We start from the raw sequence: 22,914 nt of genomic DNA on the forward strand, positions 1-22,914 counted from the left end.
GGAAGAAGGGAAAGGGAGTTCTTCCCCGTGTCTTGGCCAACATCCCTGCCACAACCAACGGCACCAAAAATAGACTAACTAGTCAATCATCTCATGGCCCCTTGTGAGCATTGCTGACACAGAATGGCTGCTGCACTTTCCTACATAACAACAGTCGTTGTGCTTCAAAGTAATTCATTGGTGTGAAGTACTTTGGGATGTTAAAAGGGGCTATATGAATTCAAGTGTTAATATTGGGAGTGAGGGAGTGGGACTAGCTGGATTGCTCTTGCATAGAATCGGCGTGGACTCGATGGGCTGAATGGCCTCCTTCCGTGCTGCAACCTTTCTATGATTCTATGATTTCACTGTTAACAATCACTGGATAGTGATCAGGAGCAAGAACCCTGGACGCTCCCCCCGCCTTCACCCAGAAATTCTCATCCTTGCGTTCAAATCCCACCTCCCTATCCCTAACCTTCTCCAGCCGTACAACCCTCTGAGAACTCTTGAGTTCCTCCAACTCTGACCTCTTGCGCACCCCCCACTCCCTTCACCCCACCATTGGTGGCCATGTCTTCAGCTCCCTAGGCCATAAGCTCTGGAATTCCATCCCTAAACCTCTCCGCCTCTCTACCTCTCTCTCCTCCTTTATGACGCTCCTTAAAACCTACCTCTCAGTTACCTGTCTTAAGATCTCCTTCTTTGGCTCATTGTCAATTTTTGTCTGATTACACTGCTGTGAAGATGCCTTGACATGTTTTACTATGTTAAATGCGCTCTGTAAATGCAGGTTGTTGTTGTATCACCCCTATTGCTGATCCAGCTAAGATTAGCTAATTAATTTTTAAGCATAAAAAAAGCCACCATAAAGCTGGAGGCTAAAAGTGCTGTGTTTATTTTCTGTTGTCTTCTATTAACGTGGATTGTAGCAGGGACAGCTGGCTCTATTGCCTTTTGCCTCCCCTGTGAAAGGTAGCATCTGGCCTTCAAATTGCCTGCTCTAAGTCAATGCGAATTGCCATATTGAGGATGTGTCCTGGGTCTTTGGCCATCAATACGCCAGGAGAGTGTGGTGCTTCTGTGTCAGTGTTAGGTTCATAACGGGATGTGAAGCTGAATTGAGATGTTCAATTTCCGAATAACCCTATCCACCTATATGTCACTGTATCTGCATAAAGGTTCAATGAGGTTGTGTATTAAGTAAAACGTTGGGTTGAAATTTTGTCAGTGCAGGAATGCAATTAAAAGATAACTTATTAATCTTTTGTACATTAGTGCAGGAATAGTGGATGCTTCCATTCATCTGATGCCTTTACGGCAATCATGATTGAATCAATGGACAAATCTACATTAGTGAGATGACTGTGTGTTTGGTTTGAAGCGGTGGGACAAAGAAAGAAAGAAAGAACTTGCAATTATATAGCGCCTTTCATGACCTCAGGACGTCCCAAAGCACTTTACAGCCAATTAAGTACTTTTGAAGTGTAGTCACTGTTGTAATGTAGGGAAACGCAGCAGCTAGTTTGCGCAGAGCAAGATCCCACAAACAGCAATGTGATGATGACCAGATAATCTTTTCCTAGTTGTTGGTTGCGGGATAAATGTTGGCCAGGATATCGAGGAGAACACCCCTGCTCTGCTTCAAAATAGGGATCTTTTGCATTCACCTGATAGGGCAGACTGGGCCTCGGTTTAACATCTCAACCAAAAGACCGCACCTCTGGACAGTGCAGCATTCCCTCAGTGCAGCATTGGAATGTCAGCCTAGACTTTGTGCTCAAGTTCCTGGAGCTTCTGACTTGGTGGCGAGAGTGCTACCCACAGAGCCGCGGCTGACATACAATCTAATATTAAATTAGAGAGAGTTGAAATGGAGCCTGCAGTGATAGGCCTCAACGTGAACTGAGGATGGTCTAGTTTTTTCCATTAGAGAGGGACTGTATACAAAGCTGTAGAGAGAAGCCTGACAATGGGCTGGGACTAGTCTAACTTGTTTTTATATGTACATATATTAGAGAGAGCGAGAGAGAAATACAGAGACGAGGATTGGCAGAGATCGGCCTCACTTTGGATTGAGTCCAGTAGTGTGCGTGTGTGAGAGAGAGGGAAGGAGAGCAAAAGAGATTGGCAGAGATGGATCTCATTATGATCCAGTGCAGTCCATCTTGTGTTATCATTATACACATTAACCATCACTAATCTAGAGTAAAAATGCATTAAAACCTATTCCTCATGTAAAGGCAGCCCTTTGAGCTCAATTTCGAACACCATCATCAATAACTCATTTGTGAAGAATTGTCCAGGTGATATCATTTCTAGTGTATTTTTAGACTGCACTCAAAATCTTGATTAGGATTTTCCTTTGAAGAATAAATCAAGCCTTAAAGTTGGAAATAATTTTTATTGATGAGAAAATGGCACACATAGGAAATGATCTCTAAAGATTGACTTTAAAGACATTCCATTGAATATAAATAACGTAACAGCAGGGATTCGAACCAAATGACTAAAGTACGACCTGTAGTAAGAACCTAGTTTTTAGGAGGTTAACATTGAGTCAGTTAAAACCGTTAAAAAAGAACTGGTGCAGTACCAGAATGAAGGTGATTCATCCAAGTACAGAAAAAGACACTCCTGCAGGGGTCGAGGGAGGGCCTCGTAACCTGCGAGTGCAGCTCTCGCTTTTTATAGTAGTGCTGGTCCCTATTAGGGGGCCAATGGGAAACTGGTGCTTGTTTGTCATTCCTTTGACACTCCCTCTCGGAAGCCAAGAGGAATTGGTGCAAGGACCATGCATGTTGCCGCCAATGGGACACTGTGAGTATAGAAGTGGCAACAGCAATACGTCCTGAACCGCTGAGACCTGGAACTGTTATTTCAAGGTAGCGGCAGTGGAGGGGGGAAAACTAATCTGAAAAGGACAATACGGGATGAGGGAGGATAGGCACTCTGGAGTCTTGCTTGATTTTTTTTTTCACTACGGGAGGAGGCAGAGAGAAAGGTTGCCGAACTTTTCCCTCAGGAGATTAAGTGGGTTGGATGGAATCCACGGCTGTGCATGGTGGGTTGGATTAACTCGTCCTGCGCTTTCTTCAGAAGGTTCATGGGTTCAAGCCCCACTCCAGAGACTTGAGCATATAATCTAGGCTGACACTCTAATGCAGTACTGAGGGAGTGCTGCACTGTCAGAGGTGCCATCTATCAGAGGAGACATTAAACTGAGGCCCCATCTACACTTTCCGGTGGACATAAAAGATCCTATGGCACTATTTTGAAGAAGAGCAGGGGAGTACTCCAGGCCAATATGCATCCCTCAACCAACAGCAAAAAAAAACAGATTATCTGGTCATTTATTACTGTCTGTGGGACCTTGCTGTGCACAAATTGGCTGTTGCGTTTCCCTACATTATAACAGCGACTACATTTCAAAAGTACTTCATTGGCCGTAAAGCACTTTGGGATGTCCTGAGGTCATGAAAGATGCTATATAAATGCAAGTTCTTTCTTTATAGTCGCATCCTCCTTCATCAGAAATGTCTGTCTTTTTCTTAAAACAAGTGTTGTCACCATCACATAGAAACTAGAAACAGACCAAATATCTGCGTAACAAACGAATGAAAGGTGACAGTTATTGCCCCGACGCCTCAGTTGTGAGCGCACTGTCTATACAAAGGAGTGGGCTAGACCCAGAAGGTCTTAACTTCTGTACATCTCATCGGTGTTGAGTTGGCTTATCTCAGCCACGGTAGGGATGATAACTGTATCCATATGATTTATATCAAGTAGTGTTAATTGTATTCAGGTGGTGCGTATCAAGTGGGGACTTTCTTGCATCCATTTATAAAGAGAGCTGATTTAGGGTGTGGGGTGGGCATAATGTGGAGCTCTGTGAATAAAGGCTTGGAAGCAACTGAAGATCAGGCTCTAGTATTCTGTCCTTCACCACCTGGCTATCCAGTTTATTACAGCTGTAGAGGGTAGGGTTGCCAACCCTCCAGGATTGCCCTGGAGTCTCCAGGAATTAAAGATTAATCTCCAGGGCACTGCGAGCAAACCCGGGAGAATATTTTTTTTTTAAGTTCTGTTTTTTTTCCATTTTGAAAACTTTCATTTGTTGGTTATAAAAAATATTGGAGATGGGAAAAGGCCGTTTGACTGACAGTCAAGCATCATTCAGTTGGATAACAGAGAGTCAGTTCGCTTTCCAATTGGAGTGGGAAGGCGGTACGCTGTGAAGATAGACATGTCGGACGACCAATGGTGGGAGCATGGGGGTGGGGTGGTTGGAGATGGGAGGTCATGTGATGAAACATCAAGAGATACGTCCAACCAGAGTTGGCAACCCTAGTAAAGGCTGATACAAATACTCAACACTCCGAGGCAGGGGAGGGCCAAAATAAGCTGTGGTTGCCACTCCTCTGATCGCTATTGAGCGACCTCTGCTGTAAAGTGTGTGCATCTATTGGGTTGGCTTCCATGGTGCTGGTTTTCACCACCTGGGCTCACACATAGAACCATAGAAAAGATACAGCTCAGAAGGGAGCCTTTCGGCCCATCGTGTCCGCGCCGGCTCGAAGAGCAACCAGGCGCCCATTCTAATCCTGCCTTCCAGCACCCGGTCCGTAGCCCTACAGCTTACATCACTTTAGGTGTTTAGGCACTTGAGGAATGAACACTTGATTGAGGTGCTGGAGGACATCTAGCATCTGTGGGAACCATAACTCAGCAAGAGTCAGCACCTTGAAGAAGGTAGAAAATTTTATGTAAAAACATTTGAAGTTGCCCCTTTAAATTTTAGATGGATATATGGCGAAAGGGTGAGATGAAGTAGGGTGGGAGGAGGCTCGTGTGGAGCGTAGACACCAGCATAGACCATTTGGGCCGAATGGACTGTTTCGATGCTGTAATTTCTATGTAACATCGGCCGGGAATTTCCTCAGGTGGTTCTCTCGATTGGCCAGCGTAACTTTGGCGGAGGATTGGTGGAAAGCCCAGATAGATGTGTAAATCGCTTTCCGCTGGGTGTACGGCGGCTGATCGGGAGAAGCTCCGAGGAAATCGCTGGCAGAAAAATTTTAGTTGTGACCCGAAGGGCTTGTTGAGCTGTTGAGGCTGAATTATTGCCTAACTCGAAAGTGTTTGCCGATTACTTTGCTCATGGTTGTTTTTTGCTGTTGACTTTCAGCTGGTACGACATACATCTTTGGCCGAGGAGGAGGGATCATAACATACACTTGGCCGGCCAACGACAGACCCAGTACGAGAACCGACCGCCTAGCCGTTGGCTTCAGCACGTCAGTGAAAGATGCAATCCTGGCCCGGGTGGACAGCGCTCCTGGTCTGGGAGACTTCCTGCAGCTTCATATAGTGAGTAACCCGGTACTAATTTCGCTAACGTTCAGTCGCTATCTTTCCAAGGTCTCCTCAATCCAACCCTCAGAGAAAGAAAAGAGAACTAGCCTGCAGGTCACGTGGTTTGAGACCTGATTAAGGGCCAGCGGACAGTCAGCAGAAAACTTGCTGAGAAATTTACTCTCGTGTTGCTTTGCTGCTGTCGACTCACTTACAAGTCTCGGTGATTAATGGAACAAATCTTTTTTTAATGACAGAAAATATAATTGCACTGGTTTCCTCTTCTGAGGACTTGGGCCATTGATGTTTGGAGAGCTCTGGCCTCCTGACCCTCCTCATCAGGGCAAGTGATTTGTTGCCGCCAGTGATTTGCAAGGCTCAGTTTCCATGGAAAAATGGAAGGAATCATATATTGTGATCCCTAAACACTGGTTAAAGATAAAAGAATTCCTCGAATCCCATGTAATAAAAGCGGATTTGGCTTATCTGCTCACCAGTGATGCTAATTAAATGGAATATCAGCCTCTTTGAATATTATGGGAAAGGCCAGTTCTCAGCTTTTAAGGAGAAATTAAACGGGATCAAGCAACCCGATCCCCAAAACATGGGTAAAAATCCTAGAATCCTCATTGTAACGAGTTTAACGCCTTAGCTGGTTGTTAACCAGGGGTCCCAGAGATTTATCACTGCGATCCGATGGAAAACCAGCAGTTTCTCTGTCTTCAGGACTTTTTCCGAGAAAGATTCCGGTACTTGGGCACTGGGTAAAAATTGGCGGCATTTCTTGTGGGCTCTCGGTCTGTGCCCGGTTGCTGGTCTCGAGCCAGTCCAGTTTGTGGATTTTAACCAAAGATTATATGGAAAGAAGCCTAGGTTTTTGTTTTAAATGTGTAGCGTTGAGAAAATGGACGTAAACGTTTGCCTTGGTGCCCAAAGAAGGCTTGGAATTATTATTTTGAGACAAGATGTGTTTAGATATGGGGAAGGACTTTCTAATTTCCCGCTTGGCGTAAAACTGGAATTGAAATCAATGGGAATGAAAATCGTGAGGAGGGGGGGGATGGTTTCTATAACGAGCGGCCAATCTGCGATGGCCTATTTATACCAGTGTGCCATTTTTGAAAATCTACCCCATAGAATATGAGTTGTCTCTTAAAGGGGGAAACGGTCCTCGAATAGCACGAGGCAAACCCTGTTTACTCGTTTGTCAAATTTGCGCTCGGCACTGCGATGAACGGCAGCGACTGTCGTGACTCTCTGTGCGCGCAACATTCCGACCGTTACTGTTTTTTTGCGATAAAGGGGTTTGCAGGGAAAAGCAAGTGAGGAAACGAAAAAAAATAGATCGTCAACGGGGGGCACTGCCACCTGGAAAGGAAGCCTCAGCCAGTTTGTGAATGGGGGTGGGGTTAGGGACTATATTGCATCGAATTATTGCAAATTCTGAAGCAAGTTGCTGTCAAAACAAAAATCCCTTCCCCTTCCCACAGCACGTTCCCTTCTGGCCAGCGCTTCACACTGAATGGACTGTTTCCTGAACGCAGCTCTTTGAACATGACCTCCACAAAATCTCCCTCCTGTGGTGAAAATCATTTCGAAATAGAAAATAAATTCAGCGATTCGGTAACCTTGTTTCTTAACTCCTTATTTTCTGAGAGTATAAATGCTTTATTGTCCCCATTTTGCTCTCCGTGCGAATCCCATCAGGCCATTCCCCTCGCCCCTCCCCCCCCTCCCCCCCTGCCTGTGGAACAATCGATTGAGTAACGACTGGGCGGGATGAATTTTTGCGGAGATTCTCCCGCTGCGCCGATGTCACCTCAGCAGAGACTTGGTGAAATCCCTGTAACATTACATAGAATTTACAACACAGAAACAGGCCATTCGGCCCAACTTGTCCATGCCGGTGTTTATGCTCCACATGAGCCTCCTCCCACCCCTCTTCATCTAACAACATCAACATATCCTTCTATTCCTTTCTCCCTCATGTGTTTATCTAGCTTCCCCCTTAAAGGCATCTATGCTATTCGCCTCAACTACTCCTTGTGGTAGCGAGTTCCACATTCTCACCACTCTCTGGGTAAAGAAGTTTCTCCTGAATATTCCCTATTGGGTTTATTGGTGACTATCCGCTGGACCCCAGCCCAAGTTACCGCAGCTGAAATGTATCTCCCCCCGCTCCCCCCCACCCCTCCCCCCCCACGTGACTCCGGATGGCGTCTCGTGCCTGATCCCTGTCTGGCTTTCTTCCAGTGGCGAATCCACCCGGGATGAGAATCCAGCCCTGGAAAAGCAAGTTCTCCCAAATATCCCTCGGCAGTCATTTTGTAGTCTGTTTGCATCAGCGGTTCAGTTTTTTTTGTGGAATGGACTGGGAGATACTGCAGCTAGCTTCTCCCTTGTATGTTCATTTTAAGTATGAGCTAGCCACTAATAAATCCAATAAAGGATTCAATAGGGAAGCTAGATAAGTACATGAGGGCGAAAGGAAGATTAGGTTATGCGGATAGGGTTAGATGATGTAGAGTGGGAGGAGGCTCGTGTGGAGCATAAACAACGGTATAGACCAGAAGACCAAGAGGAAAAACAGGGAAGATGGAGAAAAAAATGGAGAAGCGGAGAGAGAGAGAAAGGGAAGAAGAAAATGGAGACGGAAAGAAGAAGGGTAAATGGAGTTAAGATGTAGATCAGCCATAATCTAATTGAATGGCGGAACAGGCTCGAGGGGCTGAATGTCCCACTCCAGTTCCTATGTTCCTAAGACAAACGGAAGTAACTGTGATGGACATAGATTTTAAGCACAATTGTGGTTTAACTTCTTTACCCAGAGAACGGTTAGAATGTGGAACTCGCCACTGCATGGAGTAGTTGAGGCAAATAGTATAGATGCATTTAAGGGTATGCTGGATAAGTACATGAGGGAGAAAGGAATAGAAGGATACGCTGATAGGGTTAGATGAAGAGGGATGGGAGGAGGCTCGTGCGGAGCATGGACCAGTTGGGCCGAATGGCCTGGTTTCTGTGTCGTACATTCTATGTAAAAAGGTGATGTCTCACTTCTATCGCTCACCACTGAAAATCTCAGGCCTCCGATTTCTCCAGTTTCAATAGTTCTGCTCAGCAAGAGGAAGGAAAAAAAGCACAACCAGAAACAAAAGGTTTATTCGTTGCTGTAGGTTACGGGTGACAATGAGAATGACAAGGTACAAAGCTATTAAGTGCGCTGTTGATTGTCAGTCTACAACTGACCCCAAACAATTCACGAGAAACCTTTCTCCTGGCTTTGCTTTCAATTACCTGCTTCCAGGCTGTAATTTACTAAGTATCAGACCTACCTCTGTTGTCTGTCAGTAGCTCAGTGCATAGCAGATCCTCTTATTCTGTTGCTGCTTGCGGTTCTATGCAAATAGTAATCTCTGCCATTTTATTATAGACAGCATGCGTGTGTGGGAGAGAGTGATATCAGTAACAGGCTGGCATTATTGCAATATTAATGGGTTTGCTGGGATAAATGTGTCACTGGCTTTCCGGCATTTTTCACTCAGGGAGATGGAACTCTTTTAATGGAAAAAAAAATGGGAGAATGTCTCTTTAACTGTCAGTCCCGCCAACAAAATCAGGACGTTGAAATGTGCAACTTTGCGATTTTGTTAGTGGCCCTGAGGTTTGCAAGGGGACAAAAAAATAAGGCCTCCTGTTTTTCTCAAGCTGGGATTTTGCTTCCTTTGTTGTATCTTGAGATTACAGAAATAAAAAAGTGAAAGAAGGTTTTCACTGACTAAATACAGAATCGTAAAGGGAGAGGGCGGGGTTCTGCCTTGTTCACGGGGAAGATCCACTTCATAGCCTCATTCAAATAATCTAATTTGTGGCTCAGTTGGTAACACTCTTGCCTCTGAGTCATGAAGGTCATGGGTTCAAACCCCACTCCATGAGACTTGAGTACGTAATCAAGGCTGATACTGAGGGTGGTGCTGCACTGTTGGAGGTGCCGTCTTTCAGATGAGATGTTAAACCGAGGCCTTGCTGCCCTCTCAGGTGGAGGTAAAAGATCCCATGCCATTATCTTGAAGAAGAGCAGGGGGGTTCTGGCCAATATTTATCCGTCAACCAACTAAAAATAGATTATCCTTTCTGATGCAGCGACCGTTCTATCCTCTGCTAAGAACATAAGAAACAGGAGCAGGCCACACGGCCCCCCGAGCCTGCTCCGCCATTCAATAAGATCATGGCTGATCTTCGACCTCAACTCCGCTTTCCCGCCCGTTCCCCACATCCCTCTCCTGAAGGTGCTGAGGGATGTGGTTCCAGGGACGCCGCAAAGGCTGTTTTTGTCGGTAGGCTATTCTATTCCGGCAGGCATCAAGCCCAAACTGATCGCGCCCTCAACCTGTGCACACTTTGAGCAGGGTAGTGATCAGGAGCTGATTATCTTTCTGCCTTTCCTTAACCCAGGTGCACTATAAGGTGGCCACTCTCTTTCCCCCTCCCCGCGCCAACCCCAACGGACTGAAATCAGTTAACTCAGTTAAATCTGGGATCTTCCTGGTCCATACGGTTCAGTTAATTCAATGAGCGAGTGGTAAATCAGTGTAACAGGTCCCCTCGGGAGACAGTGGAAGCAGATGGTGTTGATTCATTCAGATGCAAGTCAGATAAATTTCTTTCACAAAACAATATTTTGGGATACAGTCTATGAGTAATTTGAGGCATGACATGTGGTGAGTGTAACATGCTTGGGAGGAACAGGTGACTTTGGACCTATGGTTCCCGAAGCTCTCCACCACTGGGGGTTTTCCTCATCTCATTGCTGGGTTTGTTGTGGACTAATTGATAGAGATTGATTGCTGTGATTAGTCAACAAGTCCATTATCGTTGTATTCTGTGACTCCAGGATGGCAGAAGGTGAACGAGATGGACCCTGGTCTTTTTTATGTCGAGCAATTCCTATGTTCCTACCAGGGTGGTTAGAAGATGGAAATTTCCGCCACAAATCGTGATTGAAGCAAGGCAATTAAATAGTTGCTGGAAAAGGGGGACTACCGAAGGATCTGGGAAGTGAGCAGGAGTGTGGGATTAGACAGGTGGAGAAAAACTCCGGCACAGACCCGATGGGCTGAATGGCCTGTTTTTACAACTCATCATTCTGCGGTTCTGCTTTGGGTACGGTAGCATAGTGGTTATGTTACTGGACTAGTAATCTAGAAGGCCTGGACTAATAATCCGGAGTCACAAGTTCAAATCCCGCCACGGCAGCTGGCGAATTTAAATTCAATTAATTAAATAAAAATCTGGAATTAAAATATCAGTAATGGTGGCCATGAAACTACCGGATTGTCGTAAAAACCCATCTGATTCACTAATGTCCTTTAGTGAAGGAAACCTGCTGTCCTTACCCGGTCTGGCCTATATGTGACTCCAGACCCACAGCAATGTGGTTGATTCTTAATTACCCTCTGAAATGGCCTAGCAAGCCACTCAGTTGTAAAATCTCGCCAGAAAAAGTCATAATAAGAATAAAACCGGACGGACCACTCGGCACCGGACACGAGCCCAGTCGATCCTGCAAAGCCCTCCTCACTAACATCTGGGGACTTGTGCCAAAATTGGGAGAGCTGTCCCACAGACTAGTCAAGCAACAGCCTGACAGAGCCATACACTCAGAATCATATCTTTCAGCCAACGTCCCAGACTCTTCCATCACCATCCCTGGGTATATCCTGTCCCACCGGCAGGTCAGACCGACCAGAGGTGGCGGTACAGTGATATACAATCAGGAGGGAGTGGCCCTGAGAGTCCTCAACATTCACTCTCGACCCCATGAAATCTCACGGCATCAGGTCAAACATGGGCAAGGAAACCTCCTGCTGATTACCACCTACTGCCCTCCCTCAGCTGATGAATCAGTCCTCCTCCATTTTGAGCACCACTTGGAGGAAGCACTGAGGGTAGCAAGGGCACACAATGTACTCTGGGTGGGGGACTTCAATGTCCATCACCAAGAGTGGCTCGGTAGCACCACTACTGACCAAGCTGGCCGAGTCCTGAAGGACATAGCTGCCAGACTGGGCCTGCAGCAGTTGGTGAGCGAACCAACACGAGGGAAAAACTTACTTGACCTCGTCCTCACCAATCTACCTGTCGCAAATGCATCTGTCTATTACAGTATTGGTAGGAATGACCGCTGCACAGTCCTCGTGGAGATGAAGTCCTGTCTTCGCACTGAGGACACCATCCAACGTGTTGTGTGGCACTACCACCGTGCTAAATGGGATAGATTCAGAACACATCTAGCAGCTCAAAACTGAGCATCCATGAGGCGCTGTGGGCCATCAGCAGCAGCAGCAGAATTGTATTCCAGCACAATCTGTAACCTCATGGCCCGGCATATTCCTCACTCTACCATTATCTACAAGCCAGGGGATCAACACTGCTTCAATGAGGAGTGTAGAAGAGCATGCCAGGAGCAGCACCAGGCGTACCTAAAAATGAGGTGCCAACCTGGTGAAGCTACAACTCAGGACTACATGCATGCTAAACAGCGGAAGCAACATGCTATAGACAGAGCAAAGTGATTCCACAACCAACGGATCAGATCAAAGCTCTGCAGTCCTGCCACATCCAGTCGTGAATGGTGGTGGACAATTAAACAACTAACGGGAGGAGGAGGCTCTGCAAACATCCCCATCCTCAATGATGGCAGAGTCCAGCACGTGAGTGCAAAAGACAAGGCTGAAGCGTTTGCAACCATCTTCAGCCAGAAGTGCCGAGTGGATGATCCATCTCGGCCTCCCCCCGATATCCCCACCATCACGGAAGCCAGTCTTCGGCCAATTCGATTCACTCCACGTGATATCAAGAAACGACTGAGTGCACTGGATACAGCAAAGGCTATGGGCCCCGACAACATCCCGGCTGTAGTGCTGAAGACTTGTGCTCCAGAACTAGCTGCGCCTCTAGCCAAGCTGTTCCAGTACAGCTACAACACTGGCATCTACCCGACAATGTGGAAAATTGCCCAGGTATGTCCTGTCCACAAAAAGCAGGACAAATCCAATCTGGCCAATTACCGCCCCATCAGTCTACTCTCAATCATCAACAAAGTGATGGAAGGTGTCGTCGACAGTGCTATCAAGTGGCACTTACTCACCAATAACCTGCTCACCGATGCTCAGTTTGGGTTCCGCCAGGACCACTCGGCTCCAGACCTCATTACAGCCTTGGTCCAAATATGGACAAAAGAGCTGAATTCCAGAGGTGAGGTGAGAGTGACTGCCCTTGACATCAAGGCAGCATTTGACCGAGTGTGGCACCAAGGAGCCCTAGTAAAATTGAAGTCAATGGGAATCAGGGGGAAAACTCTCCAGTGGCTGGAGTCATACCTAGCACAAAGGTAGATGGTTGTTGGAGGCCAATCATCTCAGCCCCAGGGCATTGCTGCAGGAGTTCCTCAGGGCAGTGTCCTAGGCCCAACCATCTTCAGCTGCTTCATCAATGACCTTTCCGCCATCATAAGGTCAAAATGGGGATGTTCGCTGATGATTGCACAGTGTTCAGTTCCATTCGCAACCCCTCAGATAATGAAGCAGTCTGAGCCCGCATGCAGCAAGACCTGGACAACATCCAGGCTTGGGCTGATAAGTGGCAAGTAACATTCGCGCCAGACAAGTGCCAGGCAATGACCATCTCCAAAAAGAGAGAGTCTAACCACCTCCCCTTGACATTCAATGGCATTACCATCGCCGAATCCCCCACCATCAACATCCTGGGGGTCACCACTGACCAGAAACTGAACTGGACCAGCCATATAAATACTGTGGCTACAAGAGCAGGTCAGAGGCTGGGTATTCTGTGGCGAGTGACTCACCTCCTGACTCCCCAAAGCCTTTCCTCATCTACAAGGCACAAGTCAGGAGTGTGATGGAATACTCTCCACTTGCCTGGATGATGCAGCTCCAATGACACTCAAGAAGCTCGACAACATCCAAGACAAAGCAGCCCGCTTGATTGGCACCTCATCCACCACCCTAAACATTCACTCCCTTCACCACCGGCGCACTGTGGCTGCAGTGTGTACCATCCACAGGATGCACTGCAGCAACTCGCCAAGGCTTCTTCGATAGCACCTCCCAAACCCGCAACCTCTACCACCTAGAAGGACAAGAGCAGCAGGCACATGGGAACAACACCACCTGCACGTTCCCCTCCAAGTCACAAACCATCCCCACTTGGAAATATATCACCGTTTCTTCATCGTCGCTGGGTCAAAATCCTGGAACTCCCTTCCTAACTGCACTGTGGGAGAACCATCACCACACGGACTGCAGCGGTTCAAGAAGGCGGCTCACCACCACCTTCTCAAGGGCAATTAGGGATGGGCAATAAATGCCGGCCTCGCCAGCAACGCCCACATCCCATGAACGAATATTAAAAAAAGGCCACATAGAAGGTAATTCCATTTATGGTTAAATTCCAGGTCACAGGTCAGGAGGGTTCTTTACGGCTGGCAATTTTTTTTTTCTCTCTTCGTTTTAAAGATTGTTTTGCATGTTTAACACTTTGCGATGCCACAAGTGTGACGGACTCACACTAGATGCACGGCTATGTGCGAGATGGAAAGGGAAGGTCTGGTTTTGTGAATGGATGCTTAATACTCGCATTGAACAGCAGCAGCGATTCCTGCCCAGAAGTCTATACTAGATAGAGTGGTACAAGAATATGTACCTTGAAAAGAGGATTTAACTATATATGCAGCAAAGCTCCAAGATCAGAATCTGCCTCTTCCTGTAGCCTGTGTGGTTTTGCCCTCTATTTTTATGGTGATTTTTTTTTTTTTGCTTGTGTTTCTCCTGTACGTACAAGATTTGATGTTACATTATTGAATTTGATGTTATCAGTCCACACACAGCTCACAACGCCACACTAGATTATGGAAACATGAGGCCCCCATTATAGATTCAGACAGTAAACAGCAGGATGCCAATGACCTGTTGGCTTATCAGCTTTGCCATTTCCTTTCTCTTACATCCAAATAAGATATATTCCCCCTCTTAACATACAGAGACCCCTGCGGCTTTAGGATTGTTGACATTCATATAATGTAAAAACTCACTGCATGACACTGACCACCAATATTTTTTATTGCTGTAACTCTACAAGATTCCTGCATGCAAAAAAAAACCCATTCAGACCCCAGCTGTGACGATACATATTTTCTCTCTTCCCTTTTCTCAAATACTCTCCTGAAGCGACTGACACACAGTAAGCAACAGATCCGTAGGTGCCAGATACCCTCCCCCTCCTCCTCCTCCTCCTCCTCCTCCTCCTCCTCCGCCTCCGCCTCCTCCTCCTCCTCCTCCTCCTCCTCCTCCCCCACCCCACCGCCACAACTGTACCTCATGTGACTGTTCTAGTGTCAGTCGTGGCTCATTGGGTAGCACTCTTGCCTCTGAGTCAGAAGGTTGTGGGTTCAAGTCCCACTCCAGAGACTTCATGCACAAAATCCAGGCTGACTACTCCCAGTGAAGTACCGAGGGAGTGCTGCACTGTCAGAGGTGCCGTCTTTCGGGTGAGAAGTTAAACACGTCTGCCCTCTCAGGTGGGCGTAAAAGATCCAACGGCACTGTTTTGATGAAGAGCAGGGGAGTTCTCCCCGGTATCCAGGCCAATATTTATCTCTCAACCAAAATCGCTAAAACTGATTACTTGACCATTTATCTCATTTCCGTTTGTGAGACCTCGCTGTACGCAAACTGGCTGCCGCATTACAACAGTGACTGCACTTCGAAAAGTACATCGTTGGCTGTGAAGCGTTTTGGGATGTCCTGAGGTCGTGAAAGGCGCTATATAAATGCAAGTCTTTCTTTCTTGCACTTCGGCTGTGAATGCTGGCAGGCTATTTGACTGTCAGGGCATCACAGCCAAGCTGATCCCTCTCTCTTTTCAACATTCACACATGCACACTTCCTGTAGCAGTCATTGGAGAGTGATCTGAAACTGATTACTCCCCCCTCACTCGCCCAGTCCTTTAATCACAGCACTCCTCTCACTGCCATGTCTAGGATCAGCTAACCCAGTCCAGGCTGGGGATCAATACTGGGACCTTCAGTAGCGCACTGTGTAATGCATTTATCTCCCAATCAAGGCAGCTCTGACAACACATATTAAGATTTAATGCCTGCAGCATGATTTAGGTCCAAGTACATAAGGAAAGCTCCTGCTTCAAGTGAGCAACAAAGGCTGGTTTCCAGGACAAATGCTAGTTCAGCGCTTTTAAAGCATCCCTTGCGTCATGTGTACCAGTTTAAAGTAGGCCTCCTTCTCATATAGTGAACCTAACTAGTGCTTTCCCAACCTGCCAGTCTGGGGAAAGATAAACATTTGCACAGCTGGTCTGATGGGTTGCTAACAAAATGTCAGCCCATACATTTAGTGCATAACGTGCTGTGCACAAATTGGACAACAGTTAATAGTATCTAATATATAAAAAGTATGCCTTCAATGCTTTCCCATTATCTCACCACAGAGATACCAGGCGGGAGTTTGCCCAGAGACGGTAGCTTCAAACACGTGTATTCTGGTGCCAGACGTTAGCTGTGTGTGGCACTCTTTTTTTCTTTACTGAATGAAATCTCAAAGCAAAGCTTCTCCCGATGGCTCAATGGGTGCGTGATTGACCAAAAAGGCCCAAGTGGCAATGTTTTCCCCCAGTCTCGGTATGGTTCCCACTCTGAATTGCTATCCTATGACCTCTGCTGAAACGTCCATCTGCATGGCCATCAGTTGAGGACAGGATTTATTTATAATGTTTCCTCTCGCTCGGGTGGCTGGGCCTCGGCTCGCAAATGAAGAATGACAACTTGGGTGAGGTCCTGGCAGAACCCGCACAGGCGTGTCCCTTTCATGAACCATCACCTTCAGGTCAGCAGGGAAGAAAATAGGGATATAAAAGAAAATTGGAAGAGGATTGGGCTCTTCCCCTTTTTCGATGCTGTCTATGACCGACCCTTCCAGGACTCCGGGACAAAACGGCAGCCCAAGTGGGAGGTAAAGCAGTATCATCGTAGGTACAGCACAGGAGGAGGCCATTCAGCCCATCATGCCTGTGCCGACTCTTTGAAAGAGCTATCCAATTAGTCCCACTACCCTGCTCTTTCCCCGTAGCCCTGTAAATTTTTTCCCTTCAAGTATTTATCCAATTCCCTTTTGAAAGTTACTATTGAATCTGCTTCCACCACCCTTTCAGGCAGCGCATTCCAGATCAGAACAACTCGCTGCGTACCTCTGCGACCAGGTACATCTCACTCAGTTTTAACATCTGTGCCATGGTGAAAAATATCAGCTCTGTGGCTAGGGGTTGCCAACTCTGGTTGGACGTATTCCTGGAGGTATCATCACATGACGCTCCCACCTCCAACTGCCCCGCCCGGTCAAACAGCTTTTTCCCCCCGCGCCCCCCCCCCCCATCTCTCCCAATATTTTTATAACTAAGAAGTAAAATTGTTTTTAGAAAATAAAGAAAACAAAAATTTTATTTTGAAGGCCCCGCTGATTTTTCCTCCCAGCAGTGCCCTGGAGATTAATCTTTACTTCCTGGAGACTCCGGGGCAATCCTGAAGGGTTGGCAACACTATCTGTGGCTGCGAGAGATGGTTTTTGGATGTATTTGTGCTTGGCTTTGCGCCAATGCCTGCTCTGGAGTAAGGGAAAACTCAGCGGGGGAAACGGGGGTGGAATGCAGCTGAATTGAAAAAAAATAGAATGGACCTTTGCAAACTTACCGTTGGAAGCCATCCCTCGATAGGACAGGCTGCTGAGTCTGTTCCTGGCGATAACGCAAGTTAAGTCTCTTATCAATGAGCTGAGCCTTGTCTGTCGGGGGAAGGTGGGATAGAGGAGAAGCCATCAGTATACAGATCACAACAGCCCTCTCCCTATACGCAGACCTTAATCGCAGAGCGAGCTAGCACAGTTTCTATCTCTGTATTTTTTTGTGTGTGTGTGTGTGTGTGTGTCTGGGAAGAAAGCTGTTGACAAAATCTTGATTAAAATCCATACAGCAGTGGAGGTGGACTCTGAACCATTAGCCAAAAGATAGCATGAATGCTGAGAGGGGAGAAAAAAGGAAGGTTCATCTCATCTCATAAGCCTGAGACAATATCACAAGCACCGCAATGGTCTTGCTCTGCGTCGTGCTCCTTTGAGTTTCAAAAGAGCCCTTTCTCCAAGTGTTTTGCATCGATTGTGTGACAGTCATTCCAAAACAACTTTGAAATGTTTCAAAGATGTGATAAGGTGCAGTACAAATGCGAGTTTTGTTTTTTTTCCCCCACTTTGTACTCCCCCCTTTCCCCAATCGCTTAGAGAGCCTCACCATATTCCTCATGGGCACTCGGAAAATATGAAAATAAATTGAATGTTGACCTATAAATATCTGCCAATTCCTTTTCTGTATATATTCAATTACTGCTCCTATCTCCTGAATCCTAAAAGCTTTTAGTTATCCACCATGTGTGGAAGCAGAATAGTAAAATAAGCTTTTTTGTTCTATTCAGTACACTATGGGGAGGCTAATGTTACATTGTAGTATCTCCAACAACTCATTAAATCTGATGTATAACCCTCCCGAGATGTATAGCATTCATACACAATGTTAGAAGGTCTGACATCTTTCAACATACTTCCCTGTTAACGCAGTGAACGCTGTCAGTAAAAGTGCCTTTGGGGGTTTTTTTTTTGCACGATTTTTTTCGACAGCTTTTTGTGCGATACAGTTTTCAAGGTCACATCGCGAGTTGCCCCTCTTGCCCCAGTAAAGTGTTTCTCTCAGGTATACCATAATCCTAAGGCCATCTTGTGCTTCAGTGGAAACTGGAAAGGAAATAGCTTTGGAGAGAAGATCTTGAAGGGGGAAGTGTCACTTCTGTCCTGTGAGATCTCTGCGTTCCTCCAATTCTGGTCTCTTGCGCATCCCTGATTTTGAACGCTCCACCATTGGCGGCCGTGCCTTCAGCTGCCTAGGCCATAAACTCTGGAATTCCCTCCCTAAACCTCTCCACCTCTCTACCTCTCTCTCCTCCTTTGAGTCGCTCCTTAAAACCTACCTCTTTGACCACGCTTTTGGTCACCTGTCCTGATATCTCCTAATGTGGCTCAGTGTCAAGTTTTGTTTGATAATCGCTCCTCGTGGCGTTTTACTACATTAAAGATGCTATATAAATACACGTTGTTGTTTTGTTGTTGTTGTTGTGTTTTGCAGCTTGGCTTAAGGGAAGTCGGGAGGCAGGAGGTTGAGGCTCGCCCTCGCTGTGCACTAGTTCTTGCAACATTAACCTGTCTTCTTGTGTGTTTCCCTGGACATCATTCTAAACAAGCCCATTCCTTCTGCAATCCATGTACAGTCTGCTCTATCATGGACTCTACCCAACCCATTTAGTGTCCTGAGAGAAAGTCCTGTGTCCGTACTCTCTCATCTCCAAAGGTTTATGGAGCAAGATTTTGGAATCTCTATCAAACTGACTATCTAAAGATAAATATGAAAAAAATACTACCTGGATGCTGATATTTCGCAGCTGCATTTTCATAGATCACACACTATTTCGATCTCATCATCCATCTCTGCCTAACTAGAACACTCATACCATCAATCTATCTCCCCATATCTGCCTGTCTATTTCACTACCTCATTATCAATCCATCTCAATATATCTGCTTATCACGCCATATCTGCCTATTTATAACACTATATTTAACTATCTACGTCACAAGCTATCTCACTCTATCTGTCAGACTATCTCACTGTATCTGCCAGTCTGTCCTACCATCAACCAATCTTGCTATTGAGCCATCTTAGCATCCAGCTGTCTCTTTCCTTCAGTATTTATCTGTCTTTCTATATCACCAAATGCCAATCTCACTGTTTGCCAATCGGTTGGTCTAACTGTCTAACTATCCATCTAATCATCTGTCTATCACAATTAGCTTCATTTGAAAAATAAATTATCGACCAGTCCAGAAACCATGTCCAATTTACCCCCAATCCACGTCCAATTTACCCCCACTCCCAGTTCAATTTACCCCCAATCCCAGTTCAATTTACCCCCACTCCCAGTTCAATTTACTCCCACTCTGCGTTCAATTTACCCCCACTCCCAGTTCAATTTACCCCCACTCCGCGTTCAATTTACCCCCACTCCCCATCCAATGTACCCCCTATCCCCAGTTCAATTTCCACCCCACTTCCCAACCAATTTATCCCCCATTCCGCGTTCAATTTACCCCGACTCCGCGTCCAATGTACCCCCACTCCCCATCCAATGTACCCCCTACTTCCAGTCCAATTTCCACCCCACTCCCCATCCAATTTACCCCCCATTCCGCGTTCAATTTACCCCCACTCCATGTTCAATTTACCCCCACTCCATGTTCAATTTACCCCCATTCTGCGTTGAATTTACCCCCACTCCATGTTCAATTTACCCCCATTCCGCGTTCAATTTACCCCCACTCCCCATCCAATATAGCCCCTACTCCCAGTCCAGTTTCCACCCCACTCCCCATCCAATTTATCACCCACTCCACATTCAATTCACCCCACTCCCCATTCAATTCACCCCACTCCCCATTCAAATTACCCCACTCCCCATCCAATTTACCTCCAACTCCCCATCCAAAATACACCCCACTCCCCGTCCAATTTATCCCACTCCATGTCCAATTTATCCCACTCCCCGTCCAATTTACCCCCCCCCCACTCCCTGTCCAATTTACCTCCCCCCCACTCCCTGGCCAATTTACCCCCCACAACTCCCTGGCCAATTTACCCCCCCCCACTCCCTGTCCAATTTAACTCCCCCCACTCCCTGGCCAATTTACCCCCCCACCAATTTCCCCCCTCCTACTCTCTATCCAATTAACCCCACTCCCAGTCTAATTTACCCCCCACTCCCCATCCAATTTACCCCCCCCCACTCACCGTCCAATTTACCCCCTCTCCCTGTCCAATTTACCCCCACTCCCTGTCCAATTTACCCCCCACTCCCCATCCAATTTACCCCCCTCTCCCCATCCAATTTACCCCCCTCTCCCCATCCAATTTACCCCCTCTCCCCATCCAATTTACCCCCCTCTCCCAGTCCAATTTACCCCCCACTCCCCGTCCAATTTACCCCCCACTCCCCATCCAATTTACCCCCCTCTCCCCATCCAATTTACCCCCACTCCCCGTCCAATTTACCCCCCCACTCCCCGTCCAATTTACCCCCACTCCCCGTCCAATTTACCCCCCCACTCCCCATCCAATTTACCCCCACTCCCCGTCCAATTTACCCCCCACTCCCCGTCCAATTTACTCCCCTCTCCCCATCGAATTTACCCCCACTCCCCGTCCAATTTACCCCCCCACTCCCCGTCCAATTTACCCCCACTCCCCGTCCAATTTACCCCCACTCCCCGTCCAATTTACCCCCCCACTCCCCGTCCAATTTACCCCCACTCCCCGTCCAATTTACCCCCCCACTCCCCGACCAATTTACCCCCCACTCCCCGTCCAATTTACCCCCCCACTCCCCGTCCAATTTACCCCCACTCCCCGTCCAATTTACCCCCCACTCCCCGTCCAATTTACCCCCCCACTCCCCGTCCAATTTACCCCCCTCTCCCCGTCCAATTTACCCCCCACTCCCCGTCCAATTTACCTCCCACTCCCCGTCCAATTTACCCCCCCACTCCCCGTCCAATTTACCCCCCCACTCCCCGTCCAATTTACCCCCCCACTCCCCGTCCAATTTACCTCCTCTACTCGGAAACTTAAAATCTGATCTGCTCAGCTCTCGGGGATGAGAAAGGATGCCTAGATTGAGCGACTGTAGCAGAGAACTGTCTGTGAGCAATATGTTGAGGGAAAGAAATATTTTCGTTTTCGCAAGTGTGAACTGAAAAGTTTCAATTTTATTTTTAACTTCACTGAAGAAATGCAAATTCAAATGGCTCCTTTATATTACATGGCACAAGACGGTTTAATTTGGAGTCTTCCAAGGATTGTGAGATTTTAGAGTGCACTTTACCCTCCTTGTTGAAGTACAATTTACTTTGGGATATTTTTAGATTGTTGACTTGAATCTTCATCTATTGGAACAAAGTTCAAGAATCCATTTTGGAAATAATCCCTCATTTTCTTTTTGTGGCAACTTTATTCCTGCTCGGGAGCTCTTGATAGGCAGGCAAATGTATTAGTCTGTCTGTTGATGACTTTGCCTTGTCTAGGTGGTGATGCATCAAACTCCCCATGATGAACATTAACCATCAGCACATTAAAGCCTCCACTAATCAATCAAGGGATGAATTCGACCTCGCATCAGGGACATAACTAATTCTGAGAAACATATGAAATTTCCAACCTGACATAAAGAAAAGAAAGACTTACATTTATTTAGTCCCTTTCATGATCTCAGGACATCCCAAAGCACTTTACAGCCAATCAAGTACTTTTGAAGTGTAGTCACTGTTGTAATGTACGAAACATGGCAGCCAATTTGTGCACAGCAAGGATCCCACAAACTGCAATGAGGTGATGACCAGATAATCTGTTTTAGTGATGTTGGTTGAGGGATAATTGTTGATCAGGACACCAGGGGGAGAACTCCCCTGCTCTTCTTCGAAATAGTGCCAGGGGATCGTTTATGTCCACCTGAGAGGGCAGATGGGGCCTTGATTTAATATCTCATCTTAAAGATGGCACCTCTGACAGTGCAGTGCTCCCTCAGTACTGCTCTGCAATGTCAGCCTATATTTTGTGCTGAAGTCTCTGGAGTGGGACTTGAACCTGCAACCTTCTGACGAGGGTGCGAGAGTGCGACCCATGGAGCCATGGCTGACACCTTAAATGAACTTAGGTTCAAATGATCAAGTTCAAAAGATTACTGTCCAAAATCTTCAGCAGTGATTATATTTCAGTGTTAGCAAAGACCAACTTTGAAACTTTATGTGCACCTTATGCCTCATAAAAATAAGTTCCACGGATTAGAATAAATTTGCTGCACATTATGTTTCTCTTATTCATTTCCGTTTCCCAGAAGTCTTGATAAAAACAAGTTTGTCTCTGGGTTCAGACAAGCAGACTGCTCAGGAAGTGGAAATTCCATGAGGAAGGTACTTTTGTTAATTATCTCATATGCCACTTATTGAGATAGTATCAAGACAGTCAAGATTTTAAGAGGCCTCGATAAACTGAATCCAAATATTTTGGCAATTGTGAACTCTACAGTGGCTTGTACTCGACATCGAAAAAGAGAGAGTGAACAGATAATTTAGATTTAACTACTTTTGACAGAGGATGATGAATATATGGAGTAGACCCAGAGGGAATTGGGTAGATATTTGGCTGAGAAAATGATCGAGGGGTCCGAGAGAGAGTAGTGTAGGGTACTATTTGAGCTTTGGGAGTGGTCCAATGGACTGCAATTGTATCTTCTGGTCCTCACAATCCCATGTCACTGTGCCTCCAAAGATAGCGCTGTCATTGAAGGCAATCGAAACAACCCATCTCTGAGGCACAGGACATCACCTTGTGAGGATGCAAGA

General features: G+C 46.6%; 1 protein-coding gene across 2 annotated transcripts in view; it reads left to right on the forward strand.

The window, feature by feature from the left end:
- LOC137326704 (neurexin-3-like) overlaps positions 1-22,914 on the forward strand; it is a 1,580,588-nt gene that overhangs the window by 1,218,241 nt on the left and 339,433 nt on the right. For both annotated transcript variants that reach the window (XM_067992033.1, XM_067992034.1), the window contains exon 13: positions 5,168-5,349. In XM_067992033.1, the coding sequence (XP_067848134.1) occupies positions 5,168-5,349 (182 nt within the window). The remainder of the gene's footprint in view (positions 1-5,167; positions 5,350-22,914) is intronic.

This window comes from Heptranchias perlo, chromosome 10 (assembly GCF_035084215.1).
Source record: "Heptranchias perlo isolate sHepPer1 chromosome 10, sHepPer1.hap1, whole genome shotgun sequence".
Taxonomy (NCBI): domain Eukaryota; kingdom Metazoa; phylum Chordata; class Chondrichthyes; order Hexanchiformes; family Hexanchidae; genus Heptranchias; species Heptranchias perlo.